This window comes from Papio anubis, chromosome X (assembly GCF_008728515.1).
Source record: "Papio anubis isolate 15944 chromosome X, Panubis1.0, whole genome shotgun sequence".
Classification (NCBI taxonomy): domain Eukaryota; kingdom Metazoa; phylum Chordata; class Mammalia; order Primates; family Cercopithecidae; genus Papio; species Papio anubis.
Window position 1 is genome coordinate 89289214 of NC_044996.1, and position 25934 is coordinate 89315147.

A 25934-nucleotide genomic window follows, 5' to 3' on the forward strand; every position below is an offset into this window, starting at 1 on the left:
CAGGCTGGTCTCAAACTCCTGACCTCAGGTGATCCACCCCCCTCAGCCCCCCAAAGTGCTGGGATTACAGGCATGAGCCACTGCACCTGGCTTCTGTAGGATCTTTATGTGTGTTTGAATTCTTGCACTTGGTTTCACAGGTGTATATATTAGCCGGATGACTGACTGGTGTTGTAGTTTGGGCTGCAATCCAGTAGATGAAGCATTTAAGAGTAATGGCCAGTAACTAGGTTAATACCAAGCTGTGCAGCTCTTTTGTATTTCCTTTAGCATGTGGGCATGCTATTGAGTTGGGAGAGCAGAAAGAGATAGCACCTCCCTCACCAGATCTGCTCCTGGGATTTGGGAGTGCCCCCTGTGATCAGTGGTGCTGCATTGGCATTTCTTTTGTTAGCTATTCTGTACCACCAGCCCTCTCGGGCAGGGGTTGCAGCAGAGAGATATGCCACACTCTATGGACCCATCCTGTGGAGTCTCATCTGGCCCAGGAACCCATGCATCTCTCACCTCTCAGTGTTCTGGGGTTGGGGACTCCTCTCCAACTTCATTACTGTCCACAGATCTCTGCTCCTTACTCTCAAGTATCATGCTATAGCTCTGGGTGCACATAACTGTCCCTTAGCTGGGGTTCGGATCTGCCTGTGCTAGGGGATCCAATATGCTCCAGGCTAGCTAGGAAAGTACTCAGGTGCATCAATACACTGAGGCTGGGCTGCAAGGGCTGTTATGTGCACCTGCTCCTGCAAAGCAGCTAGGCATGGATGCTGGGAGAGGCTGACAGGCAGTAAAGCTTGCAGAGCAGATGCACCTCAGTCCCGTGAAGAAGCTGGTTCTGCTCTCTCTTGGGTCAGAGGTCACCTGGCCTGCACCTCCTCGGAGGAATGGGAAGCCCTGGGGATTGGTGCCTATGGCTACTCTCAGCTGGAGCTGCCCAGAGTACCAAAAGCTTCCAGGCTCCAAGCCCTCTGAAGGCCTGTCTCCGCCTCCTCTCCGTCAGATCTTCCTGCCAGCTTGTATACCCATGGGCGACAAGGGGTAGCCTACAGCTAGGATCCCAGAGATTTCCGGTGAAGGTGAGGCCTCAGTTCCTTCACTGACCCCTTTCGCAGGAGCCATTTAAGGCCAGGTTTCAGTTATTGATTTTAAATCTTTTTTTAAATATATATTCACTGAAAGCCATACATTTCCCTCTAAATATTAATCTAGTTACATCTCATAAATTTTGTTATATTATTATATTTTTTCTTTCAGTTTAAATGTTTCCTTGTGATTCATTTCTTTGACCTGTGGGTTATTTAAAAATATGTCGTTTACTTTCCAAATATTTGGGATTTTCATTTACTTTTGAGGCTAGCAGGAAGTTACAAAATAAGAACTGTATGACAGAGAAAGCACAGGTCTTTATCAGAATCCAAGTTTGGCTTTAGCCAAACTACTTTAGGGTCATGAGCCTCAATTTTCTTATCTGAAAAATTAGATCAATAATACTATTCTTATAAGTTTGCTGTGAGGATTAATGGATACTGAGCATAGTGCCCCCATATGCCATACAGAGCTAACAGGATGACCATTATCATTTTTCCCAATGGAACTTGCTGAATATTTCCTCTCATTTCAAAACTGAGGAAGCAGCATGAATTAGTCCTTCACTTTTATAACATCCTTTTTAGTTTATAAGTTTAGAAAATGTAGCAACTTGTGAATTAAACTCATGTAGCCAAAAATAAAAGAATAGTACCTTGTAGCTGGAAAGCTTCCTTGACTGTCAAAGGAACCCCAAGGAAGGGCCATTTATTTTCCAGGGTGGCTTCATCTTCCTGCTTCTCTGCAAGCTTTTGATCTACAGCATGAGCCTCCTTCATTGCTTCCTCAAACCTAAGAAAAAATAAAACAATGCAAACTTTAACTACATAAACAAGTCATCCGACCAACTTTATTAAAAGAATACCCATATCAACATGTTAATATGTAATCAACATATTAAAGTTAATGTACTTGTCAAGAGCCTGATAAAGTTGACCATTTGAGCCAGTGATTCTCCTTTTAAGAATCCATCATAAGAACAGTAATCCAACCTAGCAAGAATTATCCATACAGAAAGCTGGTCATTGCATCATTATTTATATTAGAAAAACATATAAAATCTCCCTGTCTCCAAATAAATAATTATAGATATCTACAACAGACAACTGTATGGCCAATAAAGGTGGTGTTGCATAAAGGCCATAAACAGACACTTCTCAAAAGAAGTCATTTATGCAGCCAACAATCATGAAAAAAAGCTCAACATCACTGATCATTAGAGAAATTCAAATAAAAACCTAAATGAGATACCATCTCGCACCAGTCAGAATGGCAATTATTAAAAATCAAGAAACAACAGATCCTGCCGAGGCTACAGAGGTAAAGGAATGCTTTTATACTGTTGGTGAGAATGCAAATTAGTTCAACCATTGTGAAAGACAGTGTGACAATTCTTCAAAGACCTAGAACCAGAAATTCCATTTGATCCAGCAATCCCATTATTGGGTATATACCCAAAGGAATATAAATCATTCCATTATAAAGATACGTGCACATATATGTTCATTGCACCACTATTCACAATAGTAAAGACATGGAATCAACCCAAATTCCCCTAAATGATAGACTGGATAAAGAAAATGTGGTACATCTACACCATGGAATGCTATGCAGCCATAAAAAGAAATGAGATCATATTCTTTGCAGGGACACGGATGGAGCTGGAAGCCATTATCCTCAGCAAACTAATGCAGGAATAGAAAACCAAACACTGTATGTTCTCACTCATAAGTGGGAGCTGAATAATGAGGACACATGGACACAGGGAGGGAAATAACTCACACTGGGGCCTCTCAGGGGTGAAAAGAGCATCAGAAAAAATAGCTAATGCATGCTGGACTTAACACTTAGGTGATGGATTGATAGGTGCAGAAAACCACTATGGTAAAAGTTTACCTTTGTAACAAACCTGCACATCCTGCACATGTACCCCAGTACTTAAAGTAAAATAAAATAAAATAAAGTGGTGTTTCCTAAAAGTTTTACTGCCCTTTGGAAATTCCTATAATGTAATGTCATTTAATGTAAGTGAAAAGAGAAGGTTATAGCAGTATATTCCCAGTATAACCTCAATCATGTGAAAATCGTAGGCAAAACATTAACAGTGAATAACTACTCTTTTGGTGCTATGATTACAGGTAATTTTTTGTTGTTTTTTGCAAATGTTCTATAACGGACATAATTACAGCAATTTCCAGAATGAAATACAATAAGTCAATATGTCCAAAAGAGCATAGTTTTAATGTATGTGGTAATACAATCACTAAAGTATGCAATTCCAGTGTAATTTCTCAGTATCTCAAATATTAATTCTTGAAAATGAAATGTAAAATCCTCTACATAACCTTTCATGTGACTTAAAATAACTTTAATAAAATATCTTTGGGCTCAATAGTAATAGTAATTATGTTTATTACTTCAAAAATATACCAAGTATAAAAAAAAGAATATGATAATGTCTATGCTTTTAAGATGAATAAAAATTAAGGCACTCTCATTTCCTAGTTTTGTGAACTATGCAAGCTCTTTTATTTCACTGGATTTTAGTTGCTTCAATTGTAAATTGGGGACAATAATATCTACCTACCATGGCGGTAGCGAGGATGCATTGGGAAAATGAATATAAAGAACTGTTGGAAGTTCCTAAAAAGAAGGATTTTTTACTGTAATGTGTATATGACAATATGCTAGAAATGGAGGAGACAGGAGCTATAGAGCATGCCAGCATAATGATGATAATGATATTTAACAATTAATGATATATGTCAGGTATTGGGCAGTACTTTAAATATTGTACAGTCAGTTACTCCTGACACTCATGTGATGTCATAAACAACCTACAGAATGGGAGAAAGTATTTACAAACTATGCATCCAACAGAGATCTAAGATCCAGAATCTATAAGGAACTTAAACAATTAAACAAGCAAAAAACAAATAACCCCATTTAAAAGTGGGCAAAAGACATGAACAGACACTTCTCCAAAGAAGATAGACAAGCAGCCAAGAAATATATGAAAAAATGCTCATCATCACTAATCATCAGAGAAATACAAATAAAAACCACAATTAGATATCCTCTCACACCAGTCAGAATCGCTATGATTAAAAAGTAAAGAAACAACAGATAGTGCTGAAGCTGCAGAGAAAAGAGAATGCTGATGGGAATGTAAATTAGTTCAGCCATAGTGGAAAACAGTTTGAAGATTTCTCAAATAACTTAAAACAGAACTACCATTTGACCCAGCAATCCCATTACTGGGTATATACCCAAAAGAAAATAAATAGTTTTACCAAAAAGACACATGCATTTGTATGTTCATCACTATGCTATCACCATAGCAAAGACATGGAATAAATCTAGAAGCCCATCAATGGCGGACTGGATAAAGAAAATTTGGTGTATATGCATCACGGAATACTACACAGCCATAGAAAGAATGAAATCATGTCCTTTGCAGCAACATGGATGCACCCAGAAGTCATTATCCTAAGCTAATTAACACAGGAACAAAAAACAAATATCACATTGTTCTCATTTCTCAGTGGGAGCTAAATACTGGCTACTCATGACCATAAAGATAGCAACAATAGACACTGGGGACTAATAGATGGGGAAGGGTGTGAGCGAAGGAAAGTTTTGAAAAACTGTTGGATACTATGCTCACTATCTGGGTGATGGGATCATTTGTATCCCAAACCTCAGTATCACACAATAGATTCATATAACAAACCTGCACATGTGCCCCTTGAATTTAAAATAAAAGTTGAAATTATATTTTTAAAATGTGGCTAATGCAATATGTTTAAAGTATTTTGACATATTTAGTTAAATAATATGTACTATTAAAATGAATTCCACCTTTTTCTTTTCCCTTTTTAAAATACAGCTGCTAGAATATGTAAAATTGCATATTGCCTCATAATTTATTTCTATTGAACAATATTAATCTAGAGAGAGAATGCATAGTCTTGTATCTCAGCTCCACTATTTACTGCGTCTTCTGTGGAAAATTACTTAACCTTTCTGTATTTCAGTTTCCTCATCTGTATAATGGAGCTAAACATAATTACCTCATAGAATTGCTGATATTATTCAATTAATTACTGCATTTGTAAAGCACTACAACAGTACCTGGAACACTGTAAGCACGCAAGTGCTAACCATCACTGATATTACTATTTGTATAGCCTTTGTTGTCTGAGTACTATTGCCCCACCGATAGGGGTAAAAACTCTGCTGTCATAAAAACTTAACTGTCACGCATATATCCCTATTGGTGGGCCAGCAGTACTCAGAGAACAAAGGCTATATATATATATACACACACACACACATATATAGTACATATATATAGTGTATATATATATATGTAGTGTATATATATACTGTGTGTGTATATATATATATATATAAAATATGTGTGTGTGTATATATATGTATATACACACAAGATGCTGCTAGTCTCGGTATATTGGACACCTGAGCCAAGTGAAACAAATAAAATTATCTCTTTCCCTAGAGGTTCAACCAAAAGAAAGAAGGACTGGGGTTGGTTAGAACACATTAATGGCAGGGCTCTAAAATGAAGGCCCACAAATCTCCCACTTTTGAGAGTCCAGAGTTACATCAGTCCCTGAACTTCCCAGGATCTAGCTGTTCAAATGTTTCATAATTTGTAAAATTGTGAGGATCTTTATGATTATTGGCCACACTACTACCTTTTTACACCCATAAGCCAGTAAAAGTACAATTCTATAGCAATGAAAAGAATCACTGTAAGCACAGCCATTTAGAAACTATAAACATTTCTGTGTGTCTATAGCTAGTTACAAGATAGTGTCATTACCATTTGTAGAGCAAAGGCCAGCACTCTACGTGTTAAACATTCTGGGGGCCTTGCAGGTACATACTGTCTACCTGGGGAAAAGGACACTTTTTGCTTTGCTTATATCCCATCCCTCACACCTTGGCTGCACAAAAAACAGCAGAAGGGTGTGAGATTGAGGTTACCCACTTTCCGGAAATAAAAAAGCTTTCAGTTGCCAATTCAGAAGGAATTGGGAACCTAAGACCAATATTTCCAATAGGTACAAACTTGGAACCTCAGTAAAACACTCACATACCTAAGACTGCTAGTTACTGAAAGCTTCCCTGGATGTGAGCCTCATCCAAGGCAAAAGGGCCTGTAGCCTGATGTTTAGGAAACATCAGGAAAGAAAACCTTGAGACACAGTGTCCCTGTCTGCAACCTGTCTGAGGAAAAGAGTACCCAGAGAGATAGATATCAGATGGGGTAGCAGCTGAAGGAGAAAGTCTGTGATTAGGAGGTGAAAATAACTCAAAAAGTTGGACTGAACTAGAAGGGACCCTTCAGATGAATAGCAAAAATACCCAAGTAGAGTAAAAAGGAAGTTACATGTGGGAGAATGGCACAAGATAAAGTTGAAAAACTAAGGTGTGCCAAATTACAAAGGGCCCTTACGTGGCGTTCTAAGGAGCCTGGATATTGAAATGTTTAAAGCAGGAAAGGGGCATAATCTCTTTAGTGATTTACACATATCCTTTGGCTTTTGCAAAATAAAAAGTATGGGGAAGGGAGGGCAAAACTAGAAACATAAAGATTACTGCAGTAGGCAAAGATGATGGTGATTGGGACTAAAGAGATATCTGCTGAGATAGAGAATAGTAGAGTTATTTAGGGATGAGAACTTGAGAGAGCTATTTAGAAGAAAGAACTCATATAAAATAGAAGATTAGAATGTGGGGGGATGAAGGAATTTTTTTCCAGTTTTTCTGGCTTATGGTAGATGGTAATGCCATTTCATGAGTTTGATTTTAATTATTTTGACTTTTGGTGCCCATGGGACTTGCTAGTACAGGTGTCAAGTAGGTAGATACATATATAGGAATTGAGCTGTTCAGGGCGGAGCAAGATGGCCGAATAGGAACAGCTCCAGTCTCCAACTCCCAGCACGAACGACACAGAAGACCGGTGATTTCTGCATTTTCAACTGAGGTACTGGGTTCATCTCACTAGGGAGTGCCAGACAATCGGTGCTGGTCAGCTGCTGCAGCCCGACCAGCAAGAGCTGAAGCAGGGCGAGGCATTGCCCCACCTGGGAAGCGCAGGGGGGAAGGGAATCCCTTTTCCTAGCCAGGGGAACTGAGACACACAACACCTGGAAAATCGGGTAACTCCCACCCCAATACTGTGCTTTAAGGAAATGGGCACACCAGGAGATTTTATCCCACACCTGGCCGGGAGGGTCCCACGCCCACGGAGCCTCCCTCATTGCTAGCACAGCAGTCTGAATTCTAACCTAAAGGCAGCAGCAAGGCTGGGGGAGGGGCGCCTGCCATTGCTGAGGCTTAAGTAGGTAAACAAAGCCACTGGGAAGCTCAAACTGGGTGGAGATCACAGCAGCTCAAGGAAACCTACCTGTCTGTAGGCTCCACCTCTAGGGACAAGGCACAACTAAGCAACTTAGCAAAAGCAGCAGAAACCTCTTGAGACACAAAAACTCTGTCTGACAGCTTTGAGAGAGGCAGTGGATCTCCCAACACAGAGGCTGAGATCTGAGGAAGGGACAGACTGCCTGCTCAGTGGGTCCCCTGACCCCTAGGTAGCCTAACTGGGAGACATCCCCACTGGGGCAGTCTGACACCCACCTCTGGGGTGATACACCCCAGGGAGGAAAGCTTCTAAGCGAGATGAACAGTACCTTAAGCTGTTAGCAATATTCCTATATTTCTGCGGCCTCTGCTGCTGATGTCAGACAAACAAGGGTCTGAGTGGGCTTCAGCTTAATCTCCAACAGACTGGCTGAGGTCCTGACTGTTAGAGGAAAATATCAAACAGGAAGGACACCTACACCCAAAACCCCCATCAGTACGTCACCATCATCAAAGACAGAGGCGAGATAAAACCACAAAGATGGGGAAAAACAGAACAGCTTCATTCAAAATAGGAAGCTATCTCCGGCAAGGGCTGTCATCGCCAACAATGGATCAAAGCTAGGCAGAATGACTTTGACGAGATGAGAGAAGAAACTTCAATTATTAATTTCTCTGAGCTAAGGAGGAATTACGTTCCCAGCACGAAACTAAAATCTTGAAAAAAGTGGAAGAAAATTGATAATAGAAATGGTAATGGAGAAGGTCATAAAGCAGAAATGAAAGATGATGTGGGCATGGCAGAAAAATGCATGACAAATACAAGCTTCACTAACCAACTGGATCTTCAAAGAAATTATCAGCGATTGAGGATAAAATGAATGAAATGAAGTGAGAAAAGAGAAACCAAAGAAAAAAAGAAAGAAAAAGAATGAACAAAGCCTGCACCAAGTATGGAGGTGTAAAAAGAACCAAATCTACGTCTGATTGGGGTGCCTGAAAGTGGGGAAGAAATGGAACCAGAAGTTGGAAAACACTCTTCAGGATGTCATCAGGAGAACTACAACCTGGTAGGGCAGGCTAACATTCAAAATCCAGAAATACAGGCATACAAAAGATATTCCTCGAGAAGAACAACTCCAAGACACATAACTGCCAGATTCACTAAAAGTTGAAATGAAGGAAAAAGAATTTTAAGGACAGCCAGAGAGAAAGGTCGGATTACTGCCACAAAGGAAGCCATCAATTCTTTGAATCTCGGCAGAAAACTCCTAGCCAGAGAGAAAGAGAGTGGGGCCAATATTCAGCATTCTTTTTTTTTTGGAAATATATTTTATATTTTTTTCTCTAGCTTTGTTTTTGGGAAGTCTTTTATTGATTGATTGAGTTGATTGATTGATTATTAAAAGAAAAATTTTCAACTTAAAATTTCATATCAGTCAAACTAAGTTTCACAAGTGAAGGAGAAATAAAATCCTTTACAAATAACAATCATGAGATTTTGTCGCCACCAATTTACTATATACAAGGAACCCTGAAGGAAGCACCTAACATGGAAAGAACAACTGAGTACCAACCATTGCATAAACATGCCAAATGTAGAAACCATCAGGCCAGGAAGAAACTGCATCAACTAGCGAGCAAAATAACCCAGTTAATATCATAATGAGGATCAAGTTCACACATAACAATCTTAACCTTCAATGTAGAGAAATTATTCATCTCCAATTCAAACACACAGACTGGCAGAGCTGGATAAGAGTCAAGACTCATCGGTCTGCTGTATTCAGGACACCATCTCACATGCAGAGACATACATAGGCTCAAATGAGGGGATGGAGAGGAAGTTACCAAGCAAATGGAGAATAGCAGGGGTTGCAATACTACAGTCTCTGATAAAACAGACTTTAAACCATCAAAAGATCAAAAGGAACAAGAAGGCCATTACATAATGGTAAAGGATCAATTCAAAGGAAGAGCTAACTATCCTAAATATATATACTTAATACAGAGGGCACTCCGGATTCACTGAAGCAAGTCCTCAGAGACTTACAAAGAGACTTGAACTCCATACAATAATAATGGAGACTTCCAGCACTCCACTGTCAACATTAGACAGATCAAGATCAGAAAGTTAACAGGGATATCCAGGAATTGAACTCATCTCTGCAACAGTAGACCTAATAGATATCTATAGAACTCCTCACCCCAAATCAACAGAATATACATTCTTCTCAGCACCATCATGCCAATGAGACACACATGGTGAGTAAGCTTGCTCTCAACAAATGTACAAGAACAGAAATTATAACAAACTGTCTCAGACTACAGTGCAATCCAAACTGGGAGCTTTCAGTTCAAACTCAATCAACCATGAACTACATGGAAACTAGAACAACCTGCTCCTGAATGAATACTGAGTACATTAACAAAAGGAAGGCAGAAATAAAGATGTTCTTTGGAAACCAATGAGAACAAAGATACAACATACCAGAATCTGGGACATTTAAAAGCAGTGTGTTAAGTAGGGAGATTATAATAAATGCTAAGAGAAATGGAAGGATCTAAAGATTGACGCTCCCATCACAATTAAAGAACTAGAAAGCAAAACAAACATTCAAAGAAGCTAATGAAATAAGAAATAACTAAGATCAAACAGAGACGGAAAAGGAGATAGAACACAAACCACTCAAAATAATGAATCGAGGTTGGTTTAGGCGATCAACAAAATTGACAGACCGCTGAGACTAATAAAGAAAGAAAGAATCCGTCGTCTAATAAAATAAATAAAGGATATCACCACCGGCCCCACAGAAATACAAACTACCATCAAAGAATAAAACCTCATCGCTAAAATCGAAAATGGATAATTTCTGGACACTTACACTCTTCCAAGACTAAACCAGGAAGAGTTGAATCCTAGGACAGGCCAAGCCGGAGCCTGGCAGTGAGGCAATAAATAATAATACCAACCAAAAAGTCCAGGACCATGGATTCTGGCTGAATTCTGCCAGAGGGTACAAAGGAGAACTGAGCCATTCCTTCTGAAACTATTCAATCAATAGAAAAAGGAATCCTCCTAACTCATTTTATAAGGCCAACATCATCCCTGATACCAAAAGCTGTAGAAGAGGACATAAAAGAATTTTAGACCAATATCCTGATGAACGACTGATGCAAATATCACATAAGCAAAATGCCCAAATTGGATTCAGCAACACATTATAAAGCTTATCCACCATGATCAAGTGGAGCTTCATCCTGGGATGCAAGGTTGGTTGGCATTTTCATAAAATCCAATGGCATAATCCAGCGCTATAGAAGCGAGACAAAGACCAAGAACCATGATTATCTCGTAAGATTACAGAAAAAGGCTTTGATAAGACCAGCCTTTCGTTATAAAACATCAGCATGAGATTCAGTATTGATGGAGCATCTCAAAATAATAAGAGCTATTTGCAGCAAACCCGCAGCCAATATCACACTGAATGGGCAAAACTGGAAAAATTCCACTTTGAAGCTGGCTGGTGAGGATACCCCTCTCATCTGTGAAAAATTCAGCGTTGGAAGTTCTGGCTAGAACAATCAGGAAGAAAGAAAATCAAAGGGTATTTATTAGAAGTTAGGAAAAAGAAGAGATCAAGTGTCCTGTTTGCAGATGACATGATTTGTGTATTTAGAAAGCCCGTTGTCTCAGCCCAAAATCCGTAGTGATGGCAACTGTAAAAGATCTCAGGATACAAAATTAATGTACAAGAAATCACAAGCTTTCTTATACACCAGTAACAGAAAAACAGAGAGCCAAATCATGAATGAACTTCCATTCTGGCAATTTAGCTAAAGAGAATAAAATATCTAGAATCCACTTGCAAAGGGGATGTAGGGACCTCTTCAAGAACTACAAATCACTGCTCAGTGAAATAAAGGACACAAACAAATGGAAGAACATACCTTGCTCATGGATGGAAGAATCAATATTGTGAAAATGACTGTACGCTGGTGAATTATGGATTCAGTACCCATCTCCATCAAGCTACAATGAGTTTCTTCACAGAATTGGGAAAAACTGCTTGCAAGTTCATATGAACAAAAAAGGCCACATCTCCGAGACAATCCTAAGTCAAAAAAAGAGGGAACAAAGCTGGAGAGCATCCACATGCAACTTCAGAGCCTGCTGAGGCTGCAGTATAAAACAGCATGGTACTGTTTTAAAACAGAATATAGATCAATGGAACAGAACAGAGTCCTCCAGAAATAATGCCACACATCTACCCAGCCATCTGATCTTTGACAGAACCTGGAGAGAAACCAGAAATAGGGAAAGGATTCCCTATTTAATATTAAATGGTGCTGGAAAATTGGCTAGCCATAAAGTAAACTAGAAACTGGATCCCTTTCCTTACTCTTATACGAAAAGTAATTCAGGATGGATTAGAGACTTAAATATTTAGACCTAATACCATAAAATCCTAGAAGAAAACCTAGGTAGTACACCATTCACTGAGGACAAGCATAGAGAAAATTTTGCAATTTACTCATCGACAAAGAGCTAATATCCAGAACCTAAAGAGAACAAACAAATTTACAAAGAAAAAACAAAACAACCCCCATCCAAAAGTGGGCAAAGGATATGAACAGACATTTCAAAGAGACATTCATGCAGCCAACAGACACATGAAAAAATGCTCATCATCACTGGCCATCAGAGAAGTAAATCAAAACCTGTGAGATACCATCTCACAGTTAGAATCATGATCATTAAAAGTCAAAATGGAGTGCTGGAAGGCTGTGGAGAAAATGAGACTTGCTACACTGTTGGTGGGATTGTAAACTAGTTCAATGATTATAGAAAACAATTGTGGCGTTCACTCCAGATCTGAACTAGATGTACCATATGAGCCAAACCATCCCATTACTGGAGTATATGCAAAAGATTATAAATCATGCTGCTATAAAGACACATGCACCGTATATGTTTGTGCGGCGCTATTCACAATAACGAACTTGGAATCAAATGTCATCAATGACAGACTGGATTAAAAATATGACTTAGCCACCATGGAATACATGCGGCCATAAAAAGGATGAGTTTGTGTCGCTGGCAGGACATGGATGCGGCTGAGTAAATCATTCATGACAAACTATCACAAGAACAGAAAACCAAACACCGCATGTTCTCACTCATAGGTGGGAAATGAACAATGAGATCACTTGGACTCGGGAAGTGGAACATCACACACCGGGGCCTATCATGGGGAGCGGGTATGGGGGAGGGATTGCATTCAGAGTTATACCTGATGTAAATGACGAGTTGATGGGTGCTGACGAGTTGATGGGTGCAGCACACCAACATGGCACAAGTATACATATGTAACAAACCTGCACGTTATGCACAGGTACCCTAGAACTTAAAGTATAATAATAATAATAATAATAATAATAAATAAAAAAAAAAAAAAAAAAAAAATTTTAAAAAATTAAAAAAAAAAAAAAGGAATTGAGCTTAGAGGAAAAGTCTGGGCTGCAGACAAAGTTCCAGGAATTATCAGTGTTCAAATTATATTTGAAGTCATAGAAGACCAAGGCTAAGAATATTTATAACTATATACTTGAACTATTATACACATACACACACACAGACACACAAAATTACAGAATCATACCTTAAGGAAGAATACAATGTATTTAGATGTGTAAGGGTTAAATAATAAAATAATAGAAGAGCACTGTCTAGAAGCAAAAGGTAGCAATGACTTCAAGAACAGAGCAATTATCATTTTGATAATAAGAGCAACATGAACCAATACCGAGTCTGTTTTATGTGCCAATCATTGTGTTTTAAATTCATTAAGTTGCTCCATCCTCACAATAATAACATTAGGTACCTAACAGTTGCTTCATTATGGTTATGGGGAAACTGAGATAAAGAGAGCTTAAGGACTCACCCAAAGTCATATTGTCAAGAGTTGCAGACATTGTTGGCTGCCTATCCAAAATTCACTTTTTCCTTTTATAAACAAAACTTTTTCCCTTTATAAACATAACTTTTTCCCTTTATAAACATAACTTCAATTTTTCAGGCAACTTTCTTTATTGTACTGCCATATGCCTCACAGAAAATAGGCCCAATCTCTAACCTTAAGTGTGTGATTTATTTGTTTAGTGCTATCACAGTGATGTTATTCACCTTGCCAAAAATTGGTTTGCCAGTGGTATCTGGTCACAATTTTGGCTCTTGAGACATAAAGCATAGCATCCATCTTATGACAATGAGAAGACCTAGTCTAATAAGGCTGACAAACTAGGAGTCCAAGGCAAAAGACTGAAAACAGGTTAATGATGACATTTTTCAGCTGCTGAGTCAATCAATTCTAGAGCTAACCTACCGAAAGACTTACTGGTTTGTGCGATAGTATATTTTCCCTATTGCTTTCAGTCATTTTGAATTGGGCTTTCTGTTATTTGCAGTAGAAACAACCCAAACTGATAGAGTTAGCAGGCTATTTTGTTTGATTGTTTGGTTTGTTTGTTTTGTTTTGTTTTGTTTTTCAGACAGAGTCTTTCTCTGTCGGCCAGGCTGGAGTGCAGTGGCACAATCTCGACTCACTGCAACCTCCGCCTCCCGGGCTCAAGCAATTCTCCTTCCTTGGCCTCCTGAGTAGCTGGGATTACAGGCATGTACCACCATACCCGGCTAATTTTTGTATTTTTAGTAGAGATGGAGTTTCACCATGTTGGCCAAGCTGGTCTCGAACTCCTGACCTCAGGTAATCTGCCCTCCTCAGCCTCCCAAAGTGCTGGAATTACAGGTGTGAGCCACCGCACCCAGCCAGCAGGTTATTTTTAATTGAGTGGTAGGAACAGAAGCTAGATTTCAGCGAGTGTAGGTGTAAATAAGAGGTAAGGATTCAGAAAAATAAGTATTGACTACATTTTTTAGAAGCTTACTTATGTTTAAAAAAAAAAATGAGACAGTTTTGGTAGTGAATTAGGCACAGCAAAGTATTAATCTGAGAATGTTGCAATCTGGTCTCTTACAAATGCAAAGAACCTGGCTATCCAAAAAGCAGTGTAGCAGAATGGTCAAATTCCAGGCTTTGGAGAAAGACTGATCTGAGGTGGTTATATAACCTTGCAAGTGACAACTTACTAAACTGTTTCTCCAGCTATAAAATGGTGGTAACAATAGCATCTACATGCTTTGTTATTTAAATGTGACAATGCATACACACAGTACCTAGCACAGAAGAGCCACTCAGTAAATGTCAGCTATCACTATCATCATTACTAATATCATCCGGTTCTCCTGACAGTCAACAAAATTCCTGTCAGGAAAATCAAAGGATTAGAATTAGAATTACAGAAGATTAAGCCAAAGCCATGTCACCCAAACCACAGAGCTTAGGGAAGTGGCAAGATGAAATTTAGGAAATGGGTTACAAGTCTCTATACCAGAAAAAAAAATGAGAAGAACTGCAGCAGCTATTTCTTCAACAAGTCCTACCAATACTGATGTTATCAGCACCACTTACTGGCACAATATTTGTTGATGTAAGACAGGGGTCCTGCAACACTTGCCTCACAGGAGTTTCCCAACCAGGTGGGGCAGGGCAGTCAGGCTCCCCAGTCCTGTTCGTTCGAAGGATGGAGAAAAGGTAGTGCCTTAACTATGTACACTTTCCTAAGGTCTTGAAATCCCCTTCGTTAGCATTGCCCAAACTTCAGCCACACACAATCAGCACAAGCAGAGAACTTCCAAGGGAAGGTTGATAAAGGCATAAAGGAAATTGGATATCCTTATACGTGGCGTCAGTGCCACAAGGCAGCACTGGACTCCTGAGACCAAGGAAATCCCCATAGTTTCAGCCAAGCTGAAACAAGGCACCTCAGCCAAAAATCCTTACCCTTGCTTCTATGGAGACAAACAGAGGATGAGGCCTAAGGGTGGCTGTGACACCAGATGATACATAGGTTGGCCAATGTGGGTTGAGTGAAAGACTTATTGAGGTCTGAGAGAGTTTTAAAAAAATCTATATATCTTGAAATTCTGCACTTGCTCGGTGATTCGAGTACAGCCAGTGGTAGGGGAGTGAAATCCAAGGAGGATTCTACCCCTTGGATAGCTTTTCAGTGGAAAGCAACACATAATATCACTTTCTCCAGAAAGCCTTTTCTGAAACCTCTCCAGTCTTGGATCAGTAACCTTCTCCATGCTCCCACAGTACTCTTTTCTTCCCCTATCAGAGCACTAATTCCACTGTGCAGTAAATAATGGTTATTCGCATGCTTCAACCACCAGACTGGGAGCTGAAAGAAGTCAGGGACTGTTGTGTTTATCTTTATATCTTCAACACCTAGCACACTACCAGGCATATAGTAAGCATTCAATAGCCATTTGTGGGATAAATGAATGAAAGTGTTTTCAAGCATTTAAATTAGTAAAACTATAAATTTTGAGCGTCCATATTATTTTCCCCTTTAGAAAGAATAAAACAAAGATTCAGAGAGATTCAAAAACATGCCTAAGTTCATACAATAACTAACAGAGGAAGAATTGTGTCCCAGGTCTATGTGATTCTGTAAGTGTGTATTTTGCGTCGTGACATCTATGGACTCTAAGGCTCCCAGAAAGTTTGCCTTGACCATTTTCTATGTCATTCAAAGATTGGGAAGAATATATCTATTGCATTAAATGCATGACAATAGATGCTCCAGGGAGCAAAGTCTAAAAGTAGTAACAAATTTGTACTTTTCCAGGCAAGCAAGAAAAACAGTGAACAACAAATCATAATCCAGGAAGATATAAGAAGCCAACAGGTTGCGGAGCATAAGACGAAACTGCATTCAGGACCTCCAAAACAAACATTGTCTAAACACAGGTATATTAAATCATTACTTACTGAAGAAATGCTAAATATAGTTCATGTTCTAGACACTGAAGACAATAAGATGAAAAAGACACGGTCCATGCCACTGAGGAACTCACAATCTGGTGGGTGAGACAATCAAGACCACAATGACTATGCAATGTTGAACCAGTTTTTATACTATTATCTCTCAGCCCTCAAACAAGTATTCTATATGCCACTTTATGATGGGACTCAGAAAACTAAACTTTCCTTTGATAATTTGTGCCCTCTTGGATCCTTCAAATATGGGTGCTAGATAAAGACTAGGAGGAAAGAAAATAGGTGAAGGGGTTTGTTTCTTCCAGTTTGCTTGCTGTTCCTGACACCATTGTTTCAACAATAGCCTTTCATCCAAGCCACAGTAGTTGATTCCAGTTTCCTATTTATTCCCACAATCTAGAATCAGTCTCATCACACTCCCTCAGAAATACCGGCACCAGTCAGCTGGCAGCTGCTTCTCAGAATTCTGAACTACAGCTCTGAATATGAGGTCCCTTTTCAAAGTTTCTGAGGTAGAAGCAGCAGCCAGGTAACACCCTTTTCACAGATGTCTTGGTCCCAGCTCTGCAGGCATTTCCTTTGAAAGCCTAGATTATGATAATCCCAATTTATTCCCTTTGTTCCCTCATACCTAGGGTGTTTCCTCACTTTACTGTTTCCTGCAGTCATCATCTCGGTGTTACTTCAGTGCTACTTTTTTTGTTTGTTTTTTCAGTCCTTAAACATCTATTCTACCAATTCCCTATATTAAATTCTTTGTTAAAATAGTGTGGTTTCTGGGCCCTGCATGATACAAAAGTGACATGAGCACAATGTGCTCTGGGAGCTCAGAGTAGAAATCTTACAGAGACTGAGATGATTAGATAATATAAAATTGAGAACCAGACTGAGTCCTAAAAAAATTAACTAAGCCAAATAAAGGAGAGGTGGGGAAAGAGAAAGTGTTCCAGGCAAAAGTAATAACATGTGCAAAGTTATGCAGATGATAGAGAGCATAAGTGGATCAGGAAAAATAGAGTAGTTCTGTATGATTAGGATAGGATATGCAGCAAAACAAGTTTGACATGATGATAAATAAAGAAGAGCCAGTAAAATTTGTTGACTAATTAGAGTTAGAAGATAGATTTGGGAAAGGAAGGAAGAAGGTAGAGTCTAGGGGTATCTTGCTTGTGTGACTGGATGGAAGAACAGGTTTGGGAATAAGATAAAAAAGCAGTGAATATTTTCTCATCAGTCTATCACAGACACAAAGCTGGAAGCCAAAGAAAGACAAAGCTAGAAGTCAGCATAATTAAAGTTCACATATCCTCCTACTATTTCATAGCTGTGTGATTTTAATCATTGAACTGCCTTGACAGTCAGTTTTAGTGCCAAGCAAACAGGAATAACAATGCAATAGAACTGTGTATAATCATAAGGACAGCTCTATTTATTGAGCTCATGTTGTAATAACAACCATAACAATAAAAGAGCTAACCCTGAGGGATTGATGTAAGGTTCTATACTAGGTGCTGTACACATATTTTTCATCTTAATGCCAATGTTTTAAATTTCTAGTAAAATAAAAACACTATTATCAGGACAGTAAGACCATTTGGGGGCCCTTTACAGGAGGGAGGAAAAAAGCACAGATGTCACACAGAGCATGCATGAACTTCATAAAATTATTTCTGAACACTTTTTTTATTTCACCTATGGTCTCTCTCTTCAAAGCAGTCACGTTTTCTCTCTCTTCAAATCTCCAATCCCCTGACAGTCACTGTCCTGCCATGCTCCCCCCATTTACCACAAGCACCCTCTCCAGTCTCCTAGTAGTAGCCCAAACTCATTATTTTCAACAAGGTCACAAATCTGATTTTCTCTCAGATTTTTATGTATGTCCTCATACACAAAAACAAGCTCTGCAACAACTGACCCCCTTCCTCGAAACTCCTTTTTTAAAGGCAACAGAAAATTTAAATAATCGAATATCTCTCAAATGTTTAAAGATACACTCTGCCCAAAAAGTACCCCCAAATTACATTTCAGGTAAAAGTTGGTTCATAGAAGAGAGAGACAAACCAGGACCCCCTGAAACATAGAACCACCCCATAGTTCTGTTATATAAGCTTGGAGTCACATATCTATATTCTTGAATCATGACTGTCACATACTTTTTTTGAAATGCTGTTGAGATGATCAAATGAGAAAACATGTATAAAGTATCTCTTATGATACAAATTCATTTGATGCAGTTTTTAATGAAATTATATTTCATTAAAATATTTTGAAGGTCTATAATTTCATAATATTAGCTAGTTTTTATTTACATTAGCCATCCATGTTAAATGATAGGTTTTTAATATGCATAGTGATACAAAGTTTCATTTTAAAATGATTAAGTTAGAATAAGTGACTCAGTTTTAATAAGTATATTAACAACAACAGAGCTGATGTGCAAACAAGACAAAAATCCTAAAGATGGTACATGAACGGCTGAGATCTACACAATGGCACCCTATGTCGCAGTGTGCTAAGATGAACTGTGGTACCCGTTAAACAGAATATTACAAAGAGAATAATCCAAGTTTTTGGCCCTCTAATACCTCACAGCTGCTGAGAAGTGTTTACTTAGCAATAGAGACACAGAAGTAACATATATGATAACTATATAAAATACTATCTACTATGCTAAATACACATTGGAAAAAGTGTGCGTGTGTGTGGGGGGGGGTTCTCCTATTAGACTCACTACCAAATATTAATCTATTCAGTAAACGTTCAATGATGTCTACCAAACTTTAGGCCTTGTTCTGGATGCTGGATATGCAAAAACAATAATTTTTAGTCCTTTCCGTCAAGGATCTTACAGTTAATAGGAGGAGGATGCAGACAAATAATCATAAACTCTCAACAAAGGACAAAATACTGAAATTAGAAGTCAGAGAAGTTCCCAGTGAGAACAAGTGAAGGAAACAGAGAAAGAACAATCTAGGAAATATGCTAAGGTAGCATGACCACAGAAGTAGAACAAAAACGAACATAAATGACTCCTTGAGAGAGTGGAAATGCTCACCTGTACTTGACAATTCCATTGATCACTGGGTTCACGTCCTTGATTCTGTTGATATAAGCCTGAACAACATCTATACATTTCACCTGCAAAATACAATACTTTAGTTAGCAGCCATTTATTCACTAAACAATTCATTCAGCAAGTATTTCCTGAAAGATTCCTGCGTACATTAATCATTTTTTGAGACACTTTCAGTGTATTACCCAGTGTAGTCCCCCATGAGGCAAAATATGAGGCTGAGGAGGTATAAGATGTCTATTTTGGAGGTAAGATGTCAGAAATATACCAGTATAAGGAAGTTCCAAACAATAAGTAGGGACAAAAGGAATAAACTCTGCTGAAATTAAATATAAATTGGAGTTCTGAGATATTATGTATATATACTAAACTAGCAAATATTTTGTTCTAGTAAATAATCAATGAAAAAATAGATATCGTTTCAGTAATACCCTGAAACTTAACAGTTTAAGATCATCTCTGCAAAACCAAGAGTTGGGGAGTGGAGACATAAAAGGACGTAAATGTAGGGTTTCCAGATAAAACACAGGAAATCAAGTTAAATTTGAATTTCAAATGAATAGAGAGTAATTTTTAGTATAAGTATGTCCCAATTATTGCATGGGGATGATTACACTGAAATCTATATGTCATTTATCTTAAATTTAAATTTAGCTAAGCATACTGTACTTTTGTTTGCTAAATTTACCAACCCTAAACCAAAGGTCTTAAGTTAAGCATGTGAGGAGGGATAAGACAAGGAAAACATCCTGGGTGGGTGCTACAAGATTATTATTTAATTATTATATACAATTGTAGTTTTAATGTTAATTCTTAGACATGACACAATGAACATTAGAAAACTGCAAAGCCAAACAGAACCCCCAAGTAATGAGGAGAGAAAAATAATTAAAAAGAAATCAGATCAAGACAGAAAAAAAGAAGGAAAGGAAAGAAAAAAGCAAGTTTGGTAAATTATAAACATTACATCAAGTGAAAAGGATTAAACCAATTACATAATAAGTGTGAAGTACTGAATTCCCCTGCCAGAGGGCAAAAACATTAAATTTGGTTTTAAAAAAAAAGCTCAGCTATACAATGTTTATATGAAATTCATCTGGAACAAAAAGACAATGAAAGATTGAAAACAAAGAGTTAGGCAAAGATATACTAGGTGAAAACAAACAACAAGAAAGCAGAGGTGGTATCATTAATATCAGAGAAAGCAAATTTTAAAACTAAATCCTAAAACGGTATGATATATGAGGATGCTATAACAGTTGTATACTTTTCTGAATTAATAAAGCAGGCAAATACGTGAAGCATATACTACAAATACAAAGAGAAGTTGACCAGATGTATAAGTACAGTAGCAAACAATATAGCTCTCTCAGAGACTGACAGACCAAGGAGTAAAAAGTGAGGATATATCTGAGAATTTAATAATACAACCAACATGCTCAAATGCATAGTGAGGGAGAATTTTTACTCCATCAAGAATATGCTCTTTATTCATCAATCATTAACAAAAAATAATCATGTCACACAAAGCAGATCTTAAATCCCAAAAGATTTTAGAGAATTTCTTAGTCAATTTGACAAATTATCCAGAAATATTAGAAACCCAAAATTAAACGGTGATATTTAGAAGGCTTAACTATTTCAAAAACATTTTTCCATATAATCAATGGATCTAAGAGGTAAACAAAACTAAAATGGCAAATTATCAGTAAATTCACAAAAAGAGGAACATTTTTTATCAAATCTATTGAATATGGCTAAAATTGTCCTAATATATTTTTATTTATAAAAATAAAAAGTAAGACAACATACAAGGTATTCAACTTAAAATAACAGAAAAATAAAGAAATTTTTTAAAGAATAACAAAATCAAGATAAAATTTAATAACAGAAATAAAATAGGAACAGTAACAACAAAACCAGTATAAAAAGATGAACTAACTTTTAAATACCTATCAAACGGATAAACTGCAACAAGCATGATGGAGAGAGAGTGTGTGCAGAAAAATGGTTAATATTAAGAATGAAAAAAAAAAAGATGCAACCATAGATACAGGGGAGATTTACAAAATTATAAAAGAAAGTTATATGTATTTTTTCATTTGGATTAACTCTACTTGTCCTTTAGAATTATGCATCTAGTAGGTTTTCAGTAAATGTTTGTTAAATGCATCCACAGACAGAGATTTCAGCCACCATAACTCAATAGTCTAGTGTATACACAGCTGGTTATATACATTAAGAGCCTGGATTGTCAAGCTGATGTCTAGCACCTGGTCACTCCATCAACGTACACAACCCCAAAGATCTTCAACTGCCACTGCTACCCTAATTGAGTTTGTAGCATGCAGAACGTGACAAAAAAAAAAAAAAAAAAAAAAAGGCAGGGATTAGAAGTAGAAGTTAACATGACCATAATTGCCATTTGCTGAATACTTATTATATGCCAAGAACTTTATATACATTATGTCATTAACTCCTCCTAGTAACACATGTAATATTATCCCCATTTTACAGATGAAGCAGTTGAGGCTCACTGAGGTTAAGTGACCTAACCAAAGCCACATAGCTGAGCCTGGATATTTTTGTTTGCTTTTTCCAAATGAACCTTGCTGTCGTAAGAGAAATGAAGACTAGGTACATGGTTAGAAAATTCACTCACTACAGAAAAGTACAAATGAAAAGTGAAAGCTTCTCACTCTCTCTCTCTTTCCCTCCCTCACTCCCTTATTCCCTTCTCCCCTCTCTTCAGCTGTCTCCCTCCTTCACACAAAAGGAATCATATCATATTCATTGTTCAGTACCTTATATTTTTACCACTTAACATAATTCAGAACTATTTACATATCTGTTCCTTTAGATCAACTTCATACTTATTAATGACTGTACCATATTTCTCTGTATGGACAGACTAAAGGAAGAACTAGTGATATTTTTTATTACTTATCTAAACACTGAAAATAATTTTTTTCTAATTTTCTAAAGTATTGATTATATTTATTATAAATAGGTAACATGAACACATGTTTCAAAAATCTGAAAGTAAAAAAAGATCATGCAATGAAGCCTCTTTCCACCTTTGTCTCCTAACAAAGGAGATGAATAAAGAGTGGGACTTATGGTTTCAAAACTTTATTGACTTTCAGATCATCAACAAAATCAAATATCCAAATGTGCGAAAACAATGACCAGGCTATGTATGGTGGTGGCCATAAGTTGATATATTTTTGGCAAGGCCCAACCTTGGATACCAACTGAGGCTGTGGAGGTTCAGATGACATAGTGGTAGACTGAATTCTGAATAATAGAAGAGTAACCATATAGAGATACAAAAGCAAGCATAAAGACAGTAGACACTGACTCACAGGAAACTGACTGTTCAATCAGAGATCGTTATCAGGAAGCATACTCTTCCATAAAGTGTCAACAAAAATTGAGTAAGATTCACCTGGCTCTACCACTTTCTAGCTGTGTGGCATTGGACAAGCTATTAGAAAGCTCTAAACTTTATTTTCCTTTTCTGTAAGATGATGATAATTACATGTACCTCAAAATGTCATTACGAAGATTCAATTTACAAAAATCTAAGTAAAATATTTGCCTTATCAAGTGGCACATGGTAGGTGTTTAATAAATTTAGTTGTTTTGCAGTAATAATATTTCCATGTGTAAAAAAGGCAGAAACTAAGGGATAAACAAAACTTTGTATCCACTCCACTTCTCCCCTTCAGAATATTTTTATAAATCTAGATAAACTATATCTAGATTATCTCTTCTCATGGGCAATCATGAATAAAAAATGGCTAGTTACCAAAAACCTGATGATAGTAATAATAGTAATAGTTAATATTTACATAGGACTAGTATGCCAGACAATGTTCCATAAGTTTTACATATATGAATTCATTTAATTCATCACAACAACTCTAAAAGGTAGATTCTATTATCAAATTCATTTTTCTTAAAGAATATCAGATACACAAAAGGTTAAGAAATGTTTTTAAGGCCGGGCGCGGTGGCTCACGCCTGTCATCCCAACACTTTGGGAGGTCGAGGCGGGTGGATCACGAAGTCAGGAGATTGATACCATCCTGGCTAACACGGTGAAAACCTGTCTCTATTAAAAATACAAAAAATTATCCGGGCGTGGTGGTGGGTGCCTATAGTCCCAGCTACTTGGGAGGCTGAGGCAGGAGAATGGCGTGAACCCAGGAGGCGGAGGTTGCAGTGAGCCGAGATCGCACCACTGCACTCCAGCCTGGGCGACAGAGCGAGACTCCGTCTCAGAAAAAAAAAAGAAAAGAAATGTTTTTAAGATCACAGAGCTAGATTGTAGAAAAGCTAGGATTTCTGAACCCAGGCAGTCTGACTCTAGAGTCCATCCTTCTAATCATTATGTTACACAATCTCCTATGTGCCAGGTGCTTGATATGTATTATCTGCAATTGTTGTGGCACAAGGTCACACAGCCATGGACAGACAGTCCAAAATTTGAAATAGATCATCTTTCTACTATTAGGTTGGTGCAAAAGTAATCGTGATTTTTGCCATTAAAATTAATGTCAAAATCTCAATTACAAAAATCGCAATTACTTTTGCACCAACCTAATACATCCCATTGCCTCCCTAACTGTTAGAAAGTTAGAAAAGCATGCATGGGTGGGTAGAGGCTGGGGAGGGGATACGGCAAGAAGATAGGATAGGTCTTTGAAAGGTAACCAGGAGTGTAATACAAATATTATTAATTCATACAGTCAGGAACACATACTGAGATACTCAGGAAGTATTTGCTGCATGCCTCTTCTTTGTTAAGTAGTATTGTAGATTCCAGAAATAAAACAATGACGAAAAACAAATGAAACAGCAGAGAGATGAAAACAAGCGGAGGATAAATAAACAATACTAGACTGTAGCTCAAGATCTCTAGGTAACCAAACATTTATACGACAGAGATGAATAGTCCTACCTGCACAACTCTAGAGAAAACGAATGAGCTGCTTAATTTTTTTTAATTTAGAACTTTCAATAATTTTTGTGCAAATCATTTTACTTCAGTTTTCTTATGCATAAAATATGAATATTACCTATATAACTGCATCCGTGAAATAGAATATGTTTAAGTACCCAGGCAGAGTATTTCACATATACTATGCACTAAATATTTGGTAGACACACCTTTTACTATCCTAGACCAAGTACTACTTTCATTTTAAATCAATTTTAAAAAGAATTGGTTGAATCGTAAGCAGCAGGTAGGTCTGGGGCCTGTGAGAGAGGGAGGAATACAGAGAGAGAAAGGGGGAGGGAGAGGGAAAAAGAGAGACTGACTTTCCATGACTGAGAACTCACACCTGGTTTACCCCACACACACAGTAATTATGCACAAATAGGACAAATGGATAGGAAGGACTATGAGGGTACCAACCCATGCCCACAGTAAATGTCCTTGGTAAAAATAAACGTACTACAACACCCAGAAGTCTCCCTTCATTCCCAATAAATGCCTCTCCTAAGTCAAGTCGCCCTAGTAGAGAATGGAAAGGAAACCGCAACCACCGCCACCACTAAGCTTCCTGGATCCCGCTAAAATACCTGTCCCTCCAGCCTCTTCTGAATTACACTCTCACCTTTCTCTGTCGGATCAGCTTGGCCAGCTGCATCCCCGAAAGCAGAAGCAATGGTTCAGTCACAGGCGGAGGGGTCTTTGAGGCAAACTTTGGGCCCCTTAAGACTAAAGCTGCTCGACCTACTAAGCCTATGAGAAAGCCTAGCGCCCGCAAAAGGAACAATTGAATGCGGGCGGTAAATGAAGGTGCCATCGTAGCCTGGATTCCGCACGGTCCTAGTGCTTGAGGGTTACGTGCACCCTGGGGAAAGGACGAGCAAAATACTAAGCAAAGAGGTACTTATGAAGCCTTTCGTTTACAAGTCCAGTGTCTACCCACAATTCCACAGGAGCTTGTTTATCATCACCTGCAGGGCTCCTAGCCAGAGATGGGGGCGGAGCCTTCCCAGCAACTGCCTGTGTGCAATGCTACCTGTTGTTAGTGCTGTTGTAACCCAAGACAGAAAGTGAATCATAAGAAAGAACACTGGCCTTGGCATTCCCCAGTTGTGCTACTGCGTAGCCCTGGCCAACTTACACTATATCTCCTAGTCAGTTTACTCATAAGAAAAAAATGGGAATAACTACTTCAATATCAAAGGGTTACCACAAACACTAGATAATAAATAAAACATTTAGCACAATGTATGGTAAATAGTATAAGTGGTAGTTGTTATAGTTTGTTTCAGTTGTGCTTATTTAAAAAGTGTTGTAAGTATACCTTTGTATGCAGATATTCAGTATGTTCAACAAACAACTAAATGGCAAGCATATACATATTTTCCATATGCATATTATTTAATCTTTATAAGATCACTAACAGGTAGTACTGATGAACATCAAATCTTCAGCCCATCTGTCTCCTAAA

The 25934-nt window shown here is 38.0% G+C and overlaps 1 protein-coding gene across 1 annotated transcript; it reads right to left on the minus strand.

Moving 5' to 3' along the window:
* On the minus strand, nucleotides 1-25934 carry LOC116271983 (fatty-acid amide hydrolase 2-like). The gene is made up of 3 exons (XM_031660768.1): nucleotides 25089-25934; nucleotides 19444-19526; nucleotides 1-1875 (listed from the first exon to the last, which is right to left on the minus strand). The coding sequence occupies exons 1-3, from the start codon at nucleotides 25278-25280 to the stop codon at nucleotides 1710-1712; spliced, it is 441 nt and encodes a 146-aa protein (XP_031516628.1). The 5' UTR covers nucleotides 25281-25934; the 3' UTR covers nucleotides 1-1709.